This window comes from Pipistrellus kuhlii, unplaced genomic scaffold, assembly GCF_014108245.1.
Source record: "Pipistrellus kuhlii isolate mPipKuh1 unplaced genomic scaffold, mPipKuh1.p scaffold_m20_p_14, whole genome shotgun sequence".
NCBI classification, from domain to species: Eukaryota; Metazoa; Chordata; class Mammalia; order Chiroptera; family Vespertilionidae; genus Pipistrellus; species Pipistrellus kuhlii.
In genome coordinates, this window is record NW_023425449.1 from 32035241 (window position 1) to 32054486 (window position 19246).

Genomic DNA, 19246 nt, shown 5'->3' on the forward strand with positions numbered 1-19246 from the left:
TAATCCAAACTTGGTTCATTCCCCCACCCCCATTATGATAACAAAATATGTCTGAAGACATAGCCATGTGTCTCCTTGTGGTAGAAGGAGAAAGAAATCACCCTGCTTGAGAACCAATGCCTTAGACTTAGAGGGTTGTTGTGAATGGCAAAATAAGGTGTAATATGTGAAAGTTCCTAAAAGAGTGATTAAAACTTAATAGGCACTCAACAAATGATAACTGTCCTTTAAAATTTGGCATTGGAGAGTAGTATCTTACATATAGAGCTAGCTAGTAGAAGTTTATTGAATAAAAAGCAAGTAATACTGTTAATAATAATAATAATAATAATAATAATAAAATTTGAAAAACCATTTATAGTAAGTATAGTGTGTGTATATATGAAAGCTGATCCTCAGACCAATCAGGTTTTAAATGCTATCTCTTCCAATTAATACTGTGCACTCTGGGAAAATCATTCAGGCTTTCTAAGGGACCTTACCTATAATATACCTTACCTATAAAATGAAGATAATAATGGCATGTATATCAGGTGTCAGGATGATTCACTCAATATATACCTATTGAGCACCCATAAATTCCATGGACTATACAGAAAATGTGAGACAGTCTCTGCCCACCTAGAAATTTCTTAGTGTCAAATGATGAACAACAAATATATAATGTCATTCTAGGATGTAACAAATATTATGGATATATTGATTTAAAAAAGATTAAATAATAGAAGATGATGCTCTTGTAAGATACTCAAAGGAGATTCCCTCTTTGAACAAAAACTGAAGAAAAAGAAGCCAGTATGTTTTTATTTTATGTAAGGACATCTTAGGTAGAGGGCATACCAAGTTAACATTAACATCTTTAGATAGCTCTATATGGAGTATTATAGCCAATTTATACATATTTAGATTTTTATATTTTTTCTTTATCACCAAAAACCCATTTTTTTTGAAAACCCAAAAAAACTTATACAATGTAGGATGTGAGATGAAATTCTCAGGTGCCATCATGCTGCATGCTATTAAAGAACAGTTCCGGAGGCAGCTCTCCAAGAAAATAGAAGAGTTGAAAAAGGTTTTGTTAAATTTCAATTGGGGTGGCACTGCTTCGTGTCTGGAAGTGTAAGAGATGAGAACAGCATGTGAATTCCAAGAAAGCAGCACAGAATGGAAAGTGGATTTACAACGTGTCAGACAGGGTGGCAACATCTTGTGGCGTGTGGCTCGCATGTCAGGATGGGAAAGGTATGTCCTGTGCCTGCTTCTCGCCTGTGGCACACCACAGGGAGAATGAGTCGGCAACCGCAGCCAAAACACATCAGCAGCAATTTTAGTGTATGGCCAGCCACAATCTTCTTCTTTTTAATTTTTATGAAAATTTAATTATTTTACTTATTTGTCTCTAAGAGCTGAGCATAAGACAGAAATAAAGGAAGTTTTGAAGGGAGATGACAGTGGGTAGGTATGATGCTTAATACAATTTTTAGATTTATCATAAATTTAGAATACTACCACTTATGATAAGCATAATAAATTATTCCCCCCTCCTCTTTGCCCTGTCCCCCTCCTTTTTAACATGCATTGAGTTGGTTAATATTTGCTTCATTGAGAATATTTCATGATGGGTTGAAAATCTCAATATCAGTAGCACATATTTTGGAGATGGAAGGGTTGTGAAGTTCAAAGAGAAATGATATGTAGGACAGTTGAAGCAATAAAAAGTCTACATGGTCAAAGGTTTAGTGACGAAAGAATACTACCAAAGCTTAAGACTTAAGCAAAAATAAATATAGAATATAAGAAAAGAAAGAGGAAGGAAGGAGGTAGTGGAAGATGTGAACCATCCAAGACTTGTAACATTTGAAATCCAAGAAGAAAGTAAACTAAGAATAAATCTTGAGTTCAATCACTAATATAATATCAATTTAGTTTTGTGTGTCTGTGCAATGTATATAAAGTAAACTGACTTCAGGCAGAGTCAACTTGACTAAAGATGAGTTTAGACTCTAAACTTTAGAGCATGGGTACAGAAAACCTAACTGCTAGCATTGGGATTGGAACAATTAGTGTATGAATTTATTGTGCTTTCACCAAAAGGCTTGTTTTGAGTTAGCACATTATATAACCAATGCTAAAACACTCACCCAAAGGAGTTCAATTAATATTCATGGTCTGGATAAAGAATCAAAATATCAGACATGGTACAATGACTAAGTTAATGGTCAAAGATCATAGCAGTCAACAAATTAATACAATGCACATAAGAAGTTCTCAACATAGGACCTTGTTTATTTGATCCAGAGTTTGTGGGAATATAAAGATTGTATTAAAGAGGGTTAATCATTAGTTTTAAAACAAGAAAAAGTAAGTGTTAGTTTAGTGAATCACCTATACCAGCTGAAAAAAATGCTTGCTCTAACATAATGATGCCTAAAGGGGGCAGCCATATTCCATAACCAAACCATTGGGTTGAGAAGTGCTTTCTCATCATTGAGAGGTAATAATTATATGAGTGTTTTAGGGAGAGATATAGCCCATGGGAAGTAAGTTAGAATAAATACACTTCTACATGGTAGTTAAAATGATAAGCTTTTGTAAGCAAGATATAGCAGTGGTTTTCATATTTGAAAATCATCACACATTTTTGCCTATCAGTCTATACAGTTAATAATTTACCTAATCCAGCCTTTTTAAAAGGTTAAGCAGCTTTTCCCCAAGACTACCTAGATATCATCTTTGCCTTGTTCATGTCTACACTGAACATGCTGCGTGGTGCCCCTCACTTTCTGTTTTCCAGTTGTATTCCTGAAGACCTCTACTTCTAAGCTCTTTTCAAATCTCCTGCCTATGCCCCTCATACTGTGCCGCTGACACTGTCTCTGGATTTCTGAGTTGGTCACACTGCGTCCTCACTTCAATTAGGGCTGTACCTGGGCTCAGTTGTACCAGGCCAGAGTGCATATATAATGTGAGTCCACATGCCTAGAATTTCAGTTATTTTTACTGAAAGAGAATTACACACAACCTCTATCTGTCAAACCTTTAGAGGATAACAAAAATTTCATGAAAAAAAAGTTAGTTTTTGTGTTTATATAATATAATCTCTTGCATTTTGTGGTGGGTGAAAGTTAAGAAAAATAAAGATGCACTCTGATGCAGAAACCAGACTTTAGGGAGTGTTTGGGTTTGAATTTGCTGGAAGCACTGACATTTTCTTCCAGATTGGAAGGAGAAAACCACTCCCAGATGTCTTAATTTGTCTGACTAACAGAAAAGCCTTCACAATTTATATAATGATGGGTTCAATTAGCACAAGTCTTGTGATTCATTTGCAATCTAAGTGAATAAATTCTAGCCTATAAATATTTTCAAATGTTTGTGGTCATCATGTGTTTGGCTATTGATAGTCAAAGAACTTAAACAAGAATTGGTAGCTAAAGGATATCTCAGGAAGTTTCTTGCTCCTTTCAAGTTAAGGATAGAAGACATAGACTACATGTAAACTTAAATTTACATAAACATGGTTTGTAACTTACTGGTGTAATCACTTTGTTTACTGCTCTTATGTGGTCAAGGAAAGTAAATATTCCATAACATTCTCTTTTGTCTTTAAAAAGGGAAAATTCGGCATAGCATTTCAATTCCACAAGATTTTTTTTTTAATTATTATTCAAGTGCAATTCTAACTTAAATGCTTTAAATGAAGGTTATTTTGTAAAAATTACAACCTAAAATTTCTGCTCTCTACCACTTTGTTCTTAACATTTATGAATTTGCTTAAGTTGTACTACTCTGATGTTCTAAGAAAGAATGCTGAGCTTATATTTGAGGCATGGTTGTAGAAAGAGAGAATCAATAGAAGCATGGCCTGAATCTCCTTCTTCCATCTTTGAACCAGATTTGTCCCAGGAAAGTGAATTATGCTTCACTCTATAGTCTTTCTTTTCCTCTTAAGGAATTATAGCTGTCTCACATAGCAAAAAAAGTTTTTATAAATGTTTAATTTAAGCTTGTCTGATTTCTTATATGTTTTCCTAACATTTATTTTATTTTTAATAATTCACTCGAAATATATAACATCTGCATAAAATACTTGACCAAATCAGCTCGGTTGACGTAAATCAACAAACCAATTGCAGTGCAGGGAGAAACTGCCATATAACTCTTGTGTAACCATCAGTGAATCACTGCGCAGAGACTTGTGTTTGGAAAGCTTTTAATTTTTTGTTATGAAGTTCCTGGAAACAGATGTGAAAATTCACATTGTCTAGATCAGGCAGCTGTAAATTATTTCATGGATTACATTGAGTGAAATGAGAGTCCTGGGTTTATTTCATCAAGGCAGCTGTTATTTCCTTAAATTAAAACAAAACAATTCTTTGCTTGATTAATTCTTGCTTATTTGGATGGTATAAAGATAAAGTGCTGACATGTCTGTAGTTTTAAATTTGTTCGTTTTTATCAATTAGTGTCCCTGTGACTCAAAAGATGCATCACAATTTTATAGGTTACTTTAACAAATAAATTACTGCTTTGTTCTTTCTGTTGTAAAACAATAGATATAGGACTCTTAAAGATAATACTCATGTAATGCACAGAATGTAAAGAAAGTTAGGCATCGATGTCACTGCTTGATTTTAACTGTTAGGCTGATAACTATACCAGCTTTTCTCAGCCATCTGGTCTGCCGCCCCATTTCACACTCTCTCCTTAGCTCCAGACTTGTTCTTCTCACTGTCTACCAAATACCCATAAGGCTATCTTAAAGGTAGCTCCATCTCAGCATATGCAAAAGCAAAGGTATCATATCTTCCTGTATTTCCTAAAAGTGGTCAGATGGAGAAACCTATTAGGATTTATCAATCAATAGTTCACTACAACCTACTGAGTCTACCTCTGCAATTACTCTCTAGTATATTTCTGTTTCTTACTGTTTCATCCTTTCTCCAGACCCTCAGAAGCTTATACAGGCAGCATTGATGCAGGCTTCCTCCTGCCTCATCTCCCTGGTTCCAAATTGTGTAGGTAAGTGCAACAGGTGTATTTCTTCAAAAACCCATTCTCCAAAAGTCAACCCCATGTAAAGATCAATTGATCAAATAATTACCAAGGATTACCAAATTATACAAAAGTTTTCTAGTCAATAAATATCAACAAATTCCTACTCTGTGATGGATACACTTGGAAAACACTGACATTATGATAGTAAATGAGAAAGACTTGGTTCTTATGTTGAGGTATCAGAAAAGAAATAAAATGTTAAAATTAAATTAATAATTTAATTTAGGAGTGTGTGTATGTGTCTGTATATGTATATGTATGTTTTGTTTAAGTGTGTGTGTATATATATGCATATATCGATATTTTCACACACTGATGTATATAGACATATATATATATATATATATATATATATATATATATATATCTTTATACCTGGTTAATATATATAGTCAGGTAATAAGTACTGTGGGATAAAAATGAAACCAAATAGTAGGATAGCAAGTAATGAAAGTAAATATTCTTTTAAATAGAGTCAATTAATATTATTATTTTTTTTCCATAAATATTAATGTATATATTGAAATGTGTTCGGAGAAACCAAGATGGCAGTATAAGTAAACACCTGAACTTGCTGCCTTTCACAACCACTTCAAAACTACAACTAAAAAACAAAATGGACATCATCCAGAACCACAGAAAGGCTGGCTGAGTGGAAATTCTACAACTAGAAGGGAAGAGAAAAGCACACTGAGACTCAAAAGAGGTGTGGAAGTAAAGTACAGAGATATGGAGGCATGCACACAGAAAGGGCTGGTAACTGAGGACGTAGTTGTCTTTTTCCATTGGGAGGGACACAAAATCTCCCAACTGCTCTGAACTCCAGTTGTTGGTGATTCTCTGGGGCCCCAGACTCATATGGAGAGAAACTGGATTGTTTGGCATCCGGCTGGAACACAAGGGCAACTTTTTCTCAGAAGTGCTTACAGCGATTACTGCAGGACACTGAGACCTGGGGGCCTCTTAGGGCAGGGCTGACGGTCAGCCATTGCTGTCTGGTTGGCCCTAGCACACAAAGCCACTCTATCAATACAGGGAAGCAGTGAAAATGCAGATACAAAGGAACAGTTCACAAATGACAGAAATGGAGGAAAGCAAACTTCTGGATATAGAGTTCAAAACCACAGTTATAATTTTTCAAGAATTTTCAAATTCATGTGTTGTTACTTTCTCTGTATACATCAACCAACCTACAAATGCTTAGATAATTAACATGAAGCTCCATATCCTTGTGCTTTATATTATTAGTAGAAAAATGATACAGGGCAACTAGGGGGTGAGTATTTGGCCTTGAAGGTAATGGGTAGCCATCATTTCTATTCCCTGATGTAGAATAAACCACATTTTTTATGTCAGTATCTACAATATAATAACTCAGTACTCCACTAAAAAGTCACTGGAGTGTACTTTGCAGCTCAAATAAAACTAAGGGACCAAATTTTTGGTTTCATTCATAGCAATATGGCCTTCAAGAGATTATTTCATTTAAATAGTCTGCTTTTAAACATTCAATTTCCTATTTTCATCAGTATCAGAAATGCCTTAAATCCATCATAGAATTGTAATGACAGAATTTGAGAGAAGCTTAGATTTGGACTCAACTGGAGAGATCATTTAGTACAATGCTTAGCAAAATTCCATGTCTGCCTCTGCTTTAAAAACTCACATCTCCTCATGATACTGCTCAATATGCCTTTAAGTAGCTATAAATGTAGGAAGATTGTTACGTATACCATTCCCTCTTCTTAGACCCATTTCTTCTCTGCATTCACTGTGGGAACTATAATATGTGATATCTCTTCTGCATGATATATATTTAAAGGTTGCCATGAAGGAAATAAAGACCTTCAAACTGAGAACAAGCAGAGGCTATTTATTCAGAACTTCTTATAGTAGGCAGTCACCCACCATCACTTGTATTTGCCAGAGACCCCAAAGCAGGTAGAAAGGTGGGAAAGCTTTATAATGAAAAAATAAAAAAAAATAAAGGCTTGAGATATCTTCTGTTTGGAAGTTGATCTGGAGAATCTAGAGCACATGTGTCAAACACAAGGCCCACGGGCCAAATCCGTCCCGCCAGGCCTTGCAATGTGGCCCGAACCGCGCTGTCATCACTGCACTCCGCTGCGTTTCCATCACAATGACAGTTTATGACTGTTCAGTAAACCATTCGGCCCGCGATTTAGGCTGGATTTTAGATTTTGGCCCCTTCTCTGATTGAGTTCGACACCCCTAATCTAGAGGCAGGCTAACTAGAAGCAGACTATCTCTTACAATTGATTTTGGGGAGTATATTTCTCTCTCTCTCTCTCTCTCTCTCTCTCTCTCTCTCTCTCTCTCTCTCTCTCTCTCTCTCTTTCTATTGGTTCTGAGTTGGCAATGGGGGTAAAGGAGGGGAAGCTGGTTTATATTAAACAAGTGCTGAATGTTTTGGGCCAACTGTTGCAGAGATTGTGGTTTGGCCTCTCTGGTTAATCCCAGCACAGCTTGTAGGTCACTATTCTAAGATCATATGTGATCAGTACAGTGTGTGTTTACTACTATATATTCAACCTCTCAGGTCCCTCCTTTGGTTATTCTCTTTCTTGCAGGAAATGGGCCAAAACGTAAGACTAGAGATCCAGATCTTCTCTGCTTGATGAGTATGCACTCATCTCCATAGTCAGTTTTATCAAAAGAGTTTAACTTTTTGATGTTGTATTAATATGGTGATTATCTGACGAGGCAGTGCTGTACGGAAGCTTTTAAGACACGTGTCAGCACCAATATGATAGATGATAGAATTCTATGGGCCGGTATTGTGACCACTAAAATAACAAGAACCAGCAACAGTCTATTTATGAATATTAAAATTTAAACTTCTTTTAAAAAACAAAACTGCTTCAGAAAATCACACCACGGACATCAGAACACATTACTGTGTGCTGCAGTGGAATTACGTGCTAATGATTCCCTGAACATTGTCTATGAGTGGTGACTGTTGGATTTAAATGTGTAAACTATAGCCGTGGCCTGTGTGGCTCTGCTGGTTGAGCATCATTCTGTGTACAAAAAGTTGCTGCTTCAATTCTTGACCACGACACATACCTAGGTTATGTGTTAAGTCCCTGGTTGGTGTGGGTACAGAAGTCAAACAAAGGATGTTCATGTTGCTCTCTCTCTTCCTTCCTCTCTTTATAAACAATCAATAAAAACATTTTTTTTAAAAGGGAGAAAAAGATGTATCCACACCAAAAATCATAATTGTTCAACCAAGGCCAAGAAAACAACCCCATAGGTCATAAGAGATCAATCTTAAAGAGTTGGGTACCTTTTTCCTTAAGGTAATATACTCTTTTTCTACCTTAGCTGTTTAATTGAGCCAAATACAACAAGTAGTATTATCAATGGCACAGATAGTACCATGACTAGTGAACATGAAATCTAGATTGTTCATCACTATTTTTGCCAAGGCATTGAGACTGAGCATATTTTATCTAGGGTAGAGGTGGTATTATTTATATAAGTCTGTCAGAGTTAAAATCATACATGTCTTGCATATCATGTTTGAATGATGCCTATTATTGGAAACTAGGGCCCAGTGCTTGAATTCGTGCACCTTGAAAGGAACTGTGGGCCATGAAGCTGCAGTGAGCACAGGGGTGGTTCTCGCCCCATCCTCTGCACCATGGCCCCTAGTCCCCTGTATGTCGGCAGCCTGGCTCTATGCTGATGGCACCAAGCAATTGGGACTGGCACTGGGCACCAGCAGTGGGTGTGAGCAGTGACTTTGTTGCTGGCAGCGGGTGCAAGAGGAGGCTGCCGGCCTCAATCATCCCTCAGGAGCAGGGAGAGGTGGAGAAGCCCTGAAGGGTGATCGGGGCTGGCAGTTACTGCTTGCACCCACTGATGGTGCCAAGCAATCGGGGCTGGTGCCGGGTGCAAGCAGTGGCTCTGGCGCTGGCAGCGGGTGTGAATGGGGCCTGCTCCAGCAGCAGGTCCAAGCGCTGGGTGAGATCTCAGGACACAGGAGCAAAGAATTTTCAGTGACCACCAGACGATCGCCCTGATGACAGCAACTGGCACCCTGCCTTGGGCTGGCACCCCCGCTCACCTGCTCTACCATCACATCGCGGCCGATGCCCACTATGGTCCATGTGTGCCCCCTGGTGGTTAGCACACATCATAGCCACTAGTTGTTCTGTTCCGCTATTCTGTCTATTTGCATATCAGGGTTATATATATATATATATATATATATATATATATATATATATACTGCTTTATTTGCATAAACAATAAAACAATAACTCTCCTAGGTAAAGTGCCTGAATAATCAAAGGTAGCCTCATTTAGCACTCATGTCTGAATTATAATTTCCAGTTTGATGACTTATAGAATCAGAGTGCCTATATACAGATAATTTTTATGATACTATTCCTAAAGTGCATGAGTTATTAGTATGAGGAAAGTGATCCTATCCATACTGGCTGCAAAGGAAGTCCAGTAGTATCTGGTAGGAACACACAGTTACCCAGGGAAAAAGGGATTATTCATGACATGGCCTTACATTAGCTGAATAATCTGAGATTGATGGTAGACTGATTATGCTCCGATCTAGAAGAGAACAGAAGAGGAAAAAGGCCATCATGGTTGGGCAGCAACCAGGAGTCTACAGAAAATGAGAATAATGATTGTAAGTAAGTAGATGAAAAACAAAATAAGAATTAGTAGGGGTTTGATATACCATCTTGGGCAGAAACTGTCCATTATATGAGAGTCATTGGACAGTTCTAAAGAATCTTGTTTGAGGTCCCCTATTATAATAGGCTTCTTGTTTTGTTGATTCTGGATTGTTTCTTTAGTTGTGAAATGTGAATCCAAGGTTTTACTCCAGAGAGTTTTACTTCTGTATTAGTAGTTTATAGTATTTGATAAAATCCCTTCCATGAAGTTCAAGAGCAATTTTTTTAGAGGTATCTTCCAATGGACAAAATATCATAGTTGAATATTACGAAGAGGCTGTAAGAAGGTATTTTGAATGTGACCTTAACCTCTTGTTGATAGGACTGAGTATGGTATATGGGTTCCATGCAATATTTTACAAGGTGTGATACAGAGAGTAGAGCTCAGTATTAGGTAAAATCCTGAAGCACATTGGCCCTACAGTTACCAGTTAGGTAAGTAAACAGTGTGTTCCCAGGAAGTGGACCAGACTGATTAAGGGTGAGTGGGACTGCCTTTGCCCATGGGAGCTCAAGGATTTCTGAAAGTTTGGTTAATTTAATTTAAGAATGTTATTGATTCCACCTCTCCATGGTTTCTGAGTAAGGGGTTCTTTAATGTTTCTTGGGAAGTGTGTACCTTGGGTACTTGATACAAAAGTTTGTATTCCAAAGATTGAAAACAAAAAGGCAGCTTTTTGGCAACTATAAAGACTGTAGCTTTTTACCAAAGAGATGTTTCAACCCTTCCTGAAAATAAACATATAACTAAAACGTTAAAATCTTGTGGAGTGTGAAAGATGCTTAAAATTCATGCCATATTCAAAGAGCCCTTGAAGATTTTGTTCCTGGCCATATCCAATCTTATAGTTTTTCTAGATTGTGTTGTCGACAAAAAAAAAAAAAAAAAGACTAAAAATTGTTTATCCAGTCATGTTGATTTCACACAGTAAGCAATTTATCTGTATCATGATGAGTAGTTTCATGCAGAAATTTAGCTACTATCCATTTGAAAATAAATAATATCATCCAACAGCTATCTTGAAAGCACCAAAGGTTATCTGAGTGAAGCTAGACTCATATATTTTTTCTTCCTTTTTTCTAGAATTATGGGCTGAATGTTGATATTCATAATAGTTTCTTTGAATTCCTTTAAGTATTTATCCTTGATGAGTTTAGATAGTATGATATCTATGGTTAAGGTTGCTTATTGGCAAAACGATCTGCTAGAGTATTTTCTTGAGCTTCATTATTATTTATTTTTTCATGAGCCCCAACTTTTATAATAGCTACATCTTTATGAAATAAGAGTATATCTAAACATGTCTTAAACAGCTTGTTCACTTTTTTTGTTAGTCTTCACCCCAGTATATTTTTCCATTGATTTTTAAGAGAGTGGAAGGAAAAGGGAGAGACAGAGAGAAACATCGACATGAGAGAGACACATTGGTTGATTACCTCCTGCACGTACCCTAACCAGGATCAGGGATCAAGCCTACAACCAAGGTATGTGTCCTTGACCAGAATCAAACCCAGGGCCCTTCAGCTCATGAGCTGATGCTATATCCACTGAGCCAAACTAGTTAGGTTGCTTGTTCACTTTTGATAGGGTTGTGTGTGTGTGTGTGTGTGTGTGTGTGTGTGTGTGTGTATTTTAATTTAATTTAATTTTTTTTTCATTTTATTTATTTATTTTTTACAAAGAGGAAAGGGAGAGAGATAGAGAGTTAGAAACATTGATGACAGAGAAACATGGATCAGCTGCTTCCTGCACACACCCCACTGGGAATGTGCACACTACCAAGGTACATGCCCTTGACTGGAATAAACCTGGGACCCTTCAGACCGCAGGCTGACACACTATTCACTGAGCCAAATAGATTAAGTCTTAATAGGGTTTTCAGCAGAGTAGAGAACACATTTGTTTCCAAAGCATCCTAAGTCATATTTTTTTAAAAAGAAAAGTGTGTGTGTGTGTGTGTGTGTGTGTGTGTGTGTGTGTGTAGATATATACACACACACACACACACTGTGGTCTTTGGATAGTTGGTGAGCTTAAGTAAGTGCAATAACACAAAGGATTGTATTCTAAAGGCAAGCTTAAGTTGGTGGTGGCATATTCCATTCCAGTTTCAAGTTTTGATATATCAACGAATAATATTAGGTCAAATTTTGATGTATGATCTATCAACGAATAATATTAGGTCAAGTTTTCAGTTATTAAACAAATGTAAGTGAGGCAGGCAGATTTCCTGACTGAGGTAAAAAAAAAATTGTAAGGCTCTTTATTCTGTAGGATCAGGGTGTTGCAGTGGTGAAGAGTGATGTGAGGGAATGTTCAGCACATTCTCATGAGAGATTAATTAGCTAGCTGAGAAGTGCTCTATGTTCACAGGCAACATAATGTCTGCATTGCATGAGTAACCATGAGATCAAGAGAGGAGCTTATAACTGGTTAAGCAGAATTTTGAAGTGGCAGCTATTTCCCTGAAACAGGGAAATAAGCCTTTGCAACCAGGTCAAGGAGATGCATTTTTTTATGACTATCATGAAGTTGAGTTAAAACCCTAAGTATTTGTCCAGATTCCTTATGTAGATGAAAGAATTTTCAATTGGAGATGCCTATGAAAGGATCTATTGGCAAGCCTCCTTCAGATTACAGAAAGCCAGTTCATGACTTGGACTGAGTCGTTACAATCTCAGGAAAATTTGTTTGCATTATCTAGTTAAGCCTAGAACTCATGTGAGTTGTTTTGTAAGAGCTCTACAATGTTTGGGTTTTCTGCAGCCTTGTCAAAAGAGAGTGACTGCCTTCCTTACACAGGTTATAAACTCAGTAATAGATTATGTTTGGCAAAATTATAATTTATCCTTTGAAACTTTATGTACCCTTTTTTGCTAAGTCTGAGAGCAAGTAAATGGAACACCTTTTATAAGATTCTTTTTTTCTGAATAAAGCAGGATATCATGTACTATTGTATCAGGACCAAATTACAAGGGAAACTTAGACCTTTTAAATCTTGATTGGGAATTTGGGAAAAATAGGAATGGACTTCAGAGAACAGTATTCTCCTCCCCAGGTGAAGACAAGAAGGAAAGATTTAGAATGGAAAAAGAGAAAGTTTCAGATATGTTCTAGCTGGCGATTGTTGGATGAGGAAGGAGAAGGCAGGCTAATTAGAAGCAAAGAACCTTTTGTAATCCGTTGGAACATATTTGTCATTTTCTAGTTTGTTCTGAGTTGTAAGTAAAGACAAAAAGAAGGGAAGCTGATAGCCATTGACCTAGCCCTGACCATTTTGGTCCAATTGCTGCAGAGGTTGTGGTTTGGCTTACTGTAAATCTTCTCATATAATTTGTCTCTAGCAACATCTAGAAATGATTAAAAGATAATTGATGCATGAGGTAAGGTTTTTGCAATGTGGAGATGTAATGTTTTAACTTCTAAACTACTTGCAGACACCTGAAAACATGGACTTCTCTCCTCAATACTATTAACATTTAATTTTTCTCTCTGAAATTGTTTGTGTTGTTCCAGAGGATCTTGATGACTTAAGAATGGAGGGAGTAACTACTCTGGCACCTTCTGGGAGCAAATTTAATCAAGGTCGTGCTACTCACCCTGCTGAACTTCAGGCCAAGGTCACACTGAACATCTGTTCAAGGTGTGCCAGGTAAAACAAATTATAAGTGTTGTGTATATTGTGGTTTTGATTTTAAAAAATCTAAGGTTTTGCTAAAACCGATTTGGCTCAGTGGATAGAGCATCGGCCTGCGGACTGAAAGGTTCCGGGTTCGATTCCGGTCAAGGACATGTACCTTGGTTGCAGGCATATCCCCAGTAGGGTGTGTGCAAGAGGCAGCTGATTGATGATTTTCTCTCATAGATGTTCCTAACTCTCTATCCCTCTCCTTTCCTAAAATATCAATAAAAATATATTTTAAAAAATCTAAGGTTTTTATGAAAAGCATGTATTTTATGCAAAGATAATTTTTTCCTCCTACTTATCTTTCGTGCTAACATTGGCAAGAGAGTTTGCTGTGCCGTTGATCCTTGTGTCCAGTGCCACTCACACCAACAATGAATCAAAGAGTTTAGATTGTCCTCACTTCACAGTCTGGGACTATTTTAAGTCTCTGTCTCTGAATCTCATTTGCTGTCTGCCTTCTGTTCCCTTTCAAAGGAAGACTCAAGGGGAAAAGTTCAAAGCTACTTCTAAAGCACCTGCATTATGCACAAGTGTGCCCAGGTACAGTCTAACATCTAATATTATTGGCCTCTTAACCTGCTCCTTATCCTTTTCACCTCCTGGAAAGAATTTAATCAGCTTGAGGCTTTTCAGTTTTGGCAGCTGGAAGCAATCTTTGCATGTACTGTATGAGGCCAAAGAAGTAGCTTAAGTTACTGCCAAGTCAGCTCCCAGTGCTGGTCCAGCAGAAACTCACCAAATAGCTAGGATTCGTTCTTCTGTAGGCACTAAATCTCATTTGCAAAGAGGCTTTTAAGCCTTTTTAAATGATAAAACAAGCCTTCTAACCCTTATGTAAATGGCGCAGATTAGCAGGAACAATGCACTGGCTAGCCACTTTTATCTCCCTCTTCTTTATGTCTAGCTATTCTATTGTACAGTTTGAGAGGGGATTAGCTGCTTGAAAAATAAGGAGAGGAAAGTGTAGGAAAATACAATCAGATTTTTGTGGCTTTTCCTCTTTTACTCCTTTGGGATTTTTGTTTTTAATTGTTGCACAGTAAATACAACAATGGAAACAATGCTTCAGACAAAGGATATTTGGTGAATTGAGTTTTTGGTTAAGGCTGTGAAGAAAACTGGTAATATTTGTGTGATGATAGTTGTGTTACCATTGCAATCGGCTAGTTATTAATAACAGAAAAGGAGCAAAGGGAAGGCCAGACATTATAAACACGACCATCTGGGCCGCTTCACCAGGAAGCTGCCATTGCACACTCCCCAGGAAACCACTGGTCCATTCCCTGCGGATCCCTGGGGGAGGGACTAGACAAAAGGGAAGATGGGCGCAGGCACAGTGACTTGGGGTGACATAGGGAAGGTACTTGCCTATCAGTCTAATTGGGGGACAAAGATCATTGTCTAGAGGGGTGGATCCCAATGCAGGCCCACAAAAATTTGGGAATACATAATCCCCAGACAAAGAATTTCTCTCTTTTGTCCTGCTTCCTTGCACTTTGGTGTTCCCTCCCTAGCCATGTGGCCCTAGAAGCTGCATGGCCCGGGGCCATGTGGATCCTACACACAATGAACTGCAGCTGGGAACATAAGCTAACCTAGCCAGATGCTGGACTGGACTGTGCAAATATGTAGCAGAAACTCTGAGCTCTGGTTTTCATTCTAGCTCTGCTGAAGATGAAATGGGACTTTTTCCTTGGCAGGATGGAGGGAGAGGGGACCTTGGAAACTCCGGGATTTAATTCCACAAAAATAACACTTTCCAGGATACCTCATCCTCCTGTGGGGGCCTCTGGAAACTCTAATTCCAGCAACACCCCAAGAGGTTCACTTCCACTGGCAACTGGTGGGGAATAGGGGGTACCCCACCAACAGCAGTTAGGTATCCTGGGTTTACAAGGCCATCTATGGAAGAATAGTTTGGCATTTTAAATAAAACCTTTATTTGTACATTTTGTACACATTTATATATTTACAACTTGAGTTGAGAGGGGTTGCTGTAAGGTCTTTCATGTCCTTTGGAGAAGATTGGGATATGAGATGTTGGTTTTTCAAATGGGAAAACCTATGGAAATAATATGTCTTTAAACTATTGAATTTAGAAAGGACCAGATACATACTCAGCCCTAAATTATTTTCCATTCATCTTCCATGTGATATGGTTATACTGTAAATTACAATCTGGTGGTCCTTGACTGCATTTATTGGAAAAATATTCAGTTGAGTAACTGGTTATATTTATTGCCTTCTAGCTATGTACCAGATACTATTCTAAGCATGTTAAATATAAAAACTTATTTAATTCTCAGGTAATGTTTAGAGTTAGTTACTATTATTATTTTCATTTGTAGAGAGAAGAAAACTGCAGCGTGAATTGATTAAATAACTTGTCTAAGAGAACACAGCCAGTAGGTAGCAATAGTTTCAAACCAAGGCAGTATAGCTTGACAGTCTCTTTGCTTAGTTGTTTTGCTGGATTGCTAAGCATCAAGCTATTCTCTGAAGTTGAAGATGGAGGCCAAAATAGCTAGAAAGAATGAGATAGGGAGAGATTTGGGTGTTTGAAATGGGTGTTCATGATTGTTTTGATGGAGCATAAACCAATGCTGTACTTTCAAAAAGCAAGATAGATATATATTGATTCAGGGAAATGTGGTAACCAGTATATAAGAAAACAGTAGGCTTTTAATTTTAGAGTAGCTGCTATAGCCAGAGTTCAGAATGAAAAAAAAGCTAATATCAATTTTTAAGAACTATGAAGGACTTGAGATTTTACCCTATTTGCATCCTAACTTGCTAATATGCCATGTTTTATAGATGCCGGCAGAAAACATGACATTACTGAATCAGAGACCAGGGACTTAGTAAACAGAACGGTAACAATTATCAGAGTATTAGCATTTTCACTATATCCCTGAGGCACAAATCTCATTGATGGACACAAATGGAGCAGTAGGTTGCAGTATATGAGAGGACCCTGAATTTGGGAAACATAAATTTTTATAGTGGGAAGTTAGCATTGCTCTAGAGAGAGAGAGTCTCCATATCTCTCTTACAAGGCTATTTATATATATAAAAGTCTATTATGCTAAGTGTCCAACCATTAGACCAGGCGCTATGACACACACTGGCCATGAGGGGGCAGATGCTTCAACCAGTAGGTTAGCTTGCTGCTGGGCTCTGGCCAATTAGGAGTGGGTGAGATGGGTTGGACATGCCCTGGAGTCCTCCTGTGGACCCTCCCTGGCTCCAATCATGCACCAGTGGGGTCCTTTGCCCTGGCCTGTGCCCTTTTGTAATCCAGGACTCCTCAGGGAATATTGGAGAGCCGTTTTCGGCCCTATCCCTGCAGGCCAGGTGGAGGGACTCCAGGATACATGAATCTGTACACCAGGCCTCTAGTTTGTTATATAAAACATTTCTGAACAGATGGTTTGAAACAAAGGCTGTCAGTGTCTCCACTCATAAGATATGTAGAAACATGAGAGGCTTGCGGAGAACTATCCCTTGAGATTAGTTAGAGTAGACTACTCGGGTAATGCATTGATGTGGTTATCAGAATTTTCCATAATTACCAAGCATCAATTTATGTTGCTGACTCATCTCTCCTAATGTAATGCTTTTTCAGTCTGTGAGAATAATATTTTGTAAGCCAGGACTAAGCAATTATCTGAACCAGAAGCCATAGACTGAAGGACTATGAACAGTGTACAGGTTTGTGTGTTCACGTAACAGAAAAAGAAAATATCACTGGATTAGTTACTAATTTTACATAAAAATTGGGATTTTTATCTTCTCTTTAAAAATCCATAAAAGTGATAACACTGGGCCCACATTCTCAAATGTTTATACATGAGCAGCGTTCCCCTCTACAACCATAGACCCAGTAATTCTGCCCTCGTTCACCTCAGACCATATTCGCTCATTTGCACTTACCTGTGTGGAGTCTGGGGACCTTGTTTGTTACCTCAGATTTTTAGAAACACTGGAGGTGCAAAGATAAGCAGTGAATTAGGGCTGGAGGAATGCAGACTGAGGAGCCTGGCTGGCCCCCCGGAGGATCATCTACTCCCCGAAAGAGGCAGCTTGTACTGTCTCAGGTACTAGGTTATGGGCAGGGATTTATAATAACCACACTGTAATCTTAGAATGACTAGGCAATCTCCCAGAACTCAGAGTGAGTTGATCAGAAATCCAGCTCTGCAAATTAGATCAACGTGGAGAAAACAATCATTTCACTTAGAGAACCATGCCCATTGCCAGTGCTCTGGCACCAACCTGGAAGAAACCTTTGAGAGGTAGATCATGCAGCCTTCATACCGGAAGCCAGACATTGGATCTGGGACCTGGGATCAGGATTTAATTCCAGATCTTGCTGGACTGGAGACAGTGTGGGGGCAAATGGATAAGAAAACTTAGGATAATTAATGTTACCTTGTACTTACCAAGACCTCCTAAGGCTTTACAACAAAGACAACCTTTTTTTTTTTCTTTTCTTTCTTTCTTAGGATTGACAAGGAGATTAAATGTCCACACTCGAAAGTACCTTGTGTGTCATCTTGGGAAAATTATGTAAATATTCAGAAAATCTGGTCCCTCTTTTGTGAAATAGAGTTCATGTAATCCTGGAGGTGATTTCTGAGGAGGATGGAGAGCACTGGGCAGGATACTGTGTGCAAAGGCAGCTAGCAAAGCATTCACAGTGCAAGGCGCTCAGGAACAGGGACTCCTCTCACTCTCTGGGAGTTACCTTGTAAATACTTGAGCAGCTTAAAATGCTTTGAGCCTTGTTTTTTGTTTTTTGTTTTTTTCATGCCCATCTTTTTGAGAGGCACAAATGACAGTACTCAGGTATTGAGGAAGAAGTAGCCTCATTTTCCTGACATTCAGAAACTCCTCCTGCCTTAGGCTTTTGACTGGGGAGAAACTATGGTCCACCTTCCAGCACTTCCTGTGTTGAAAAACAGTATAAGATGGAGACATTTTTGTCTGTTTGCTTGTTGTTTCTTGGAGTGTTAAGGTCAAGGGATCATTTTCCCCATAGAACTGGAGAGGTAGAATTTAACAACTGAGTTAAATGAATGTGTTGTGATCTTGAAATAACACCATAGCCCCAAGATGCTATCAACAACCTCAATATAGAGTCAATGAGACTCAAACAATGTTCAGAGTTTCTGCAAAGAACCCATCAAGTATCAAGTGAGTGGAAAGAGGTTCAGTCTACTTGCTAGATTGTGATTTTCCTCAACCTCTTTTTCAAGTACTGCAACACTCGTGAGCTACTTTCAGGGTCATAGTAGCTCTAAGGGAGTGTGCTTATGATATGTCCAGACATTTTGTTCTGTCAAACTGAGGGCATACCACCAAAGGCCATGGAGCCCTTCTCATTCAGAGCCTGCTTGGAAGACATGATCTGAAATGAGACTGATACGCTCTACCAGGAATAACTGAGGGATGTAAGATTCATATGAACTTCCACTCTACAAAACATCAGGACAAAAGGAATTAAGCCACACTAAATTTCTTTGTAAGGCTTCATATGTGCAGCTAAGTGACGAAAATATTAAGAATGTCTAAAAGTTTACCAATTAGCATGGTGAGAAGAAATAAGACGATCACAGACTTTTTAATAACTATTTTGCACATGGTTAATAAACACAGATGGAAGAAAGCTTGTGTTTGTAAGCTGGAAAATTATCCAGGTTAGTGTTGCTCCCACAACTCTTGGTGACTTTAATCTGATGTAGACATTGCTGCAATTTGTGTAATTTATGCAAA

At 38.1% G+C, this 19246-nt stretch overlaps 1 protein-coding gene across 5 annotated transcripts in view; it reads left to right on the plus strand.

The window, feature by feature from the left end:
• CUNH8orf34 (chromosome unknown C8orf34 homolog) overlaps positions 1 to 19246 on the plus strand; it is a 226540-nt gene that overhangs the window by 113523 nt on the left and 93771 nt on the right. For 4 of the 5 annotated variants that reach the window (XM_045581470.1, XM_045581469.1, XM_045581468.1 and 1 more), the window contains one exon: positions 13300 to 13435. In XM_045581470.1, the coding sequence (XP_045437426.1) occupies positions 13300 to 13435 (136 nt within the window). The remainder of the gene's footprint in view (positions 1 to 13299; positions 13436 to 19246) is intronic. The other variant, XM_045581467.1, reaches the window with a different exon arrangement.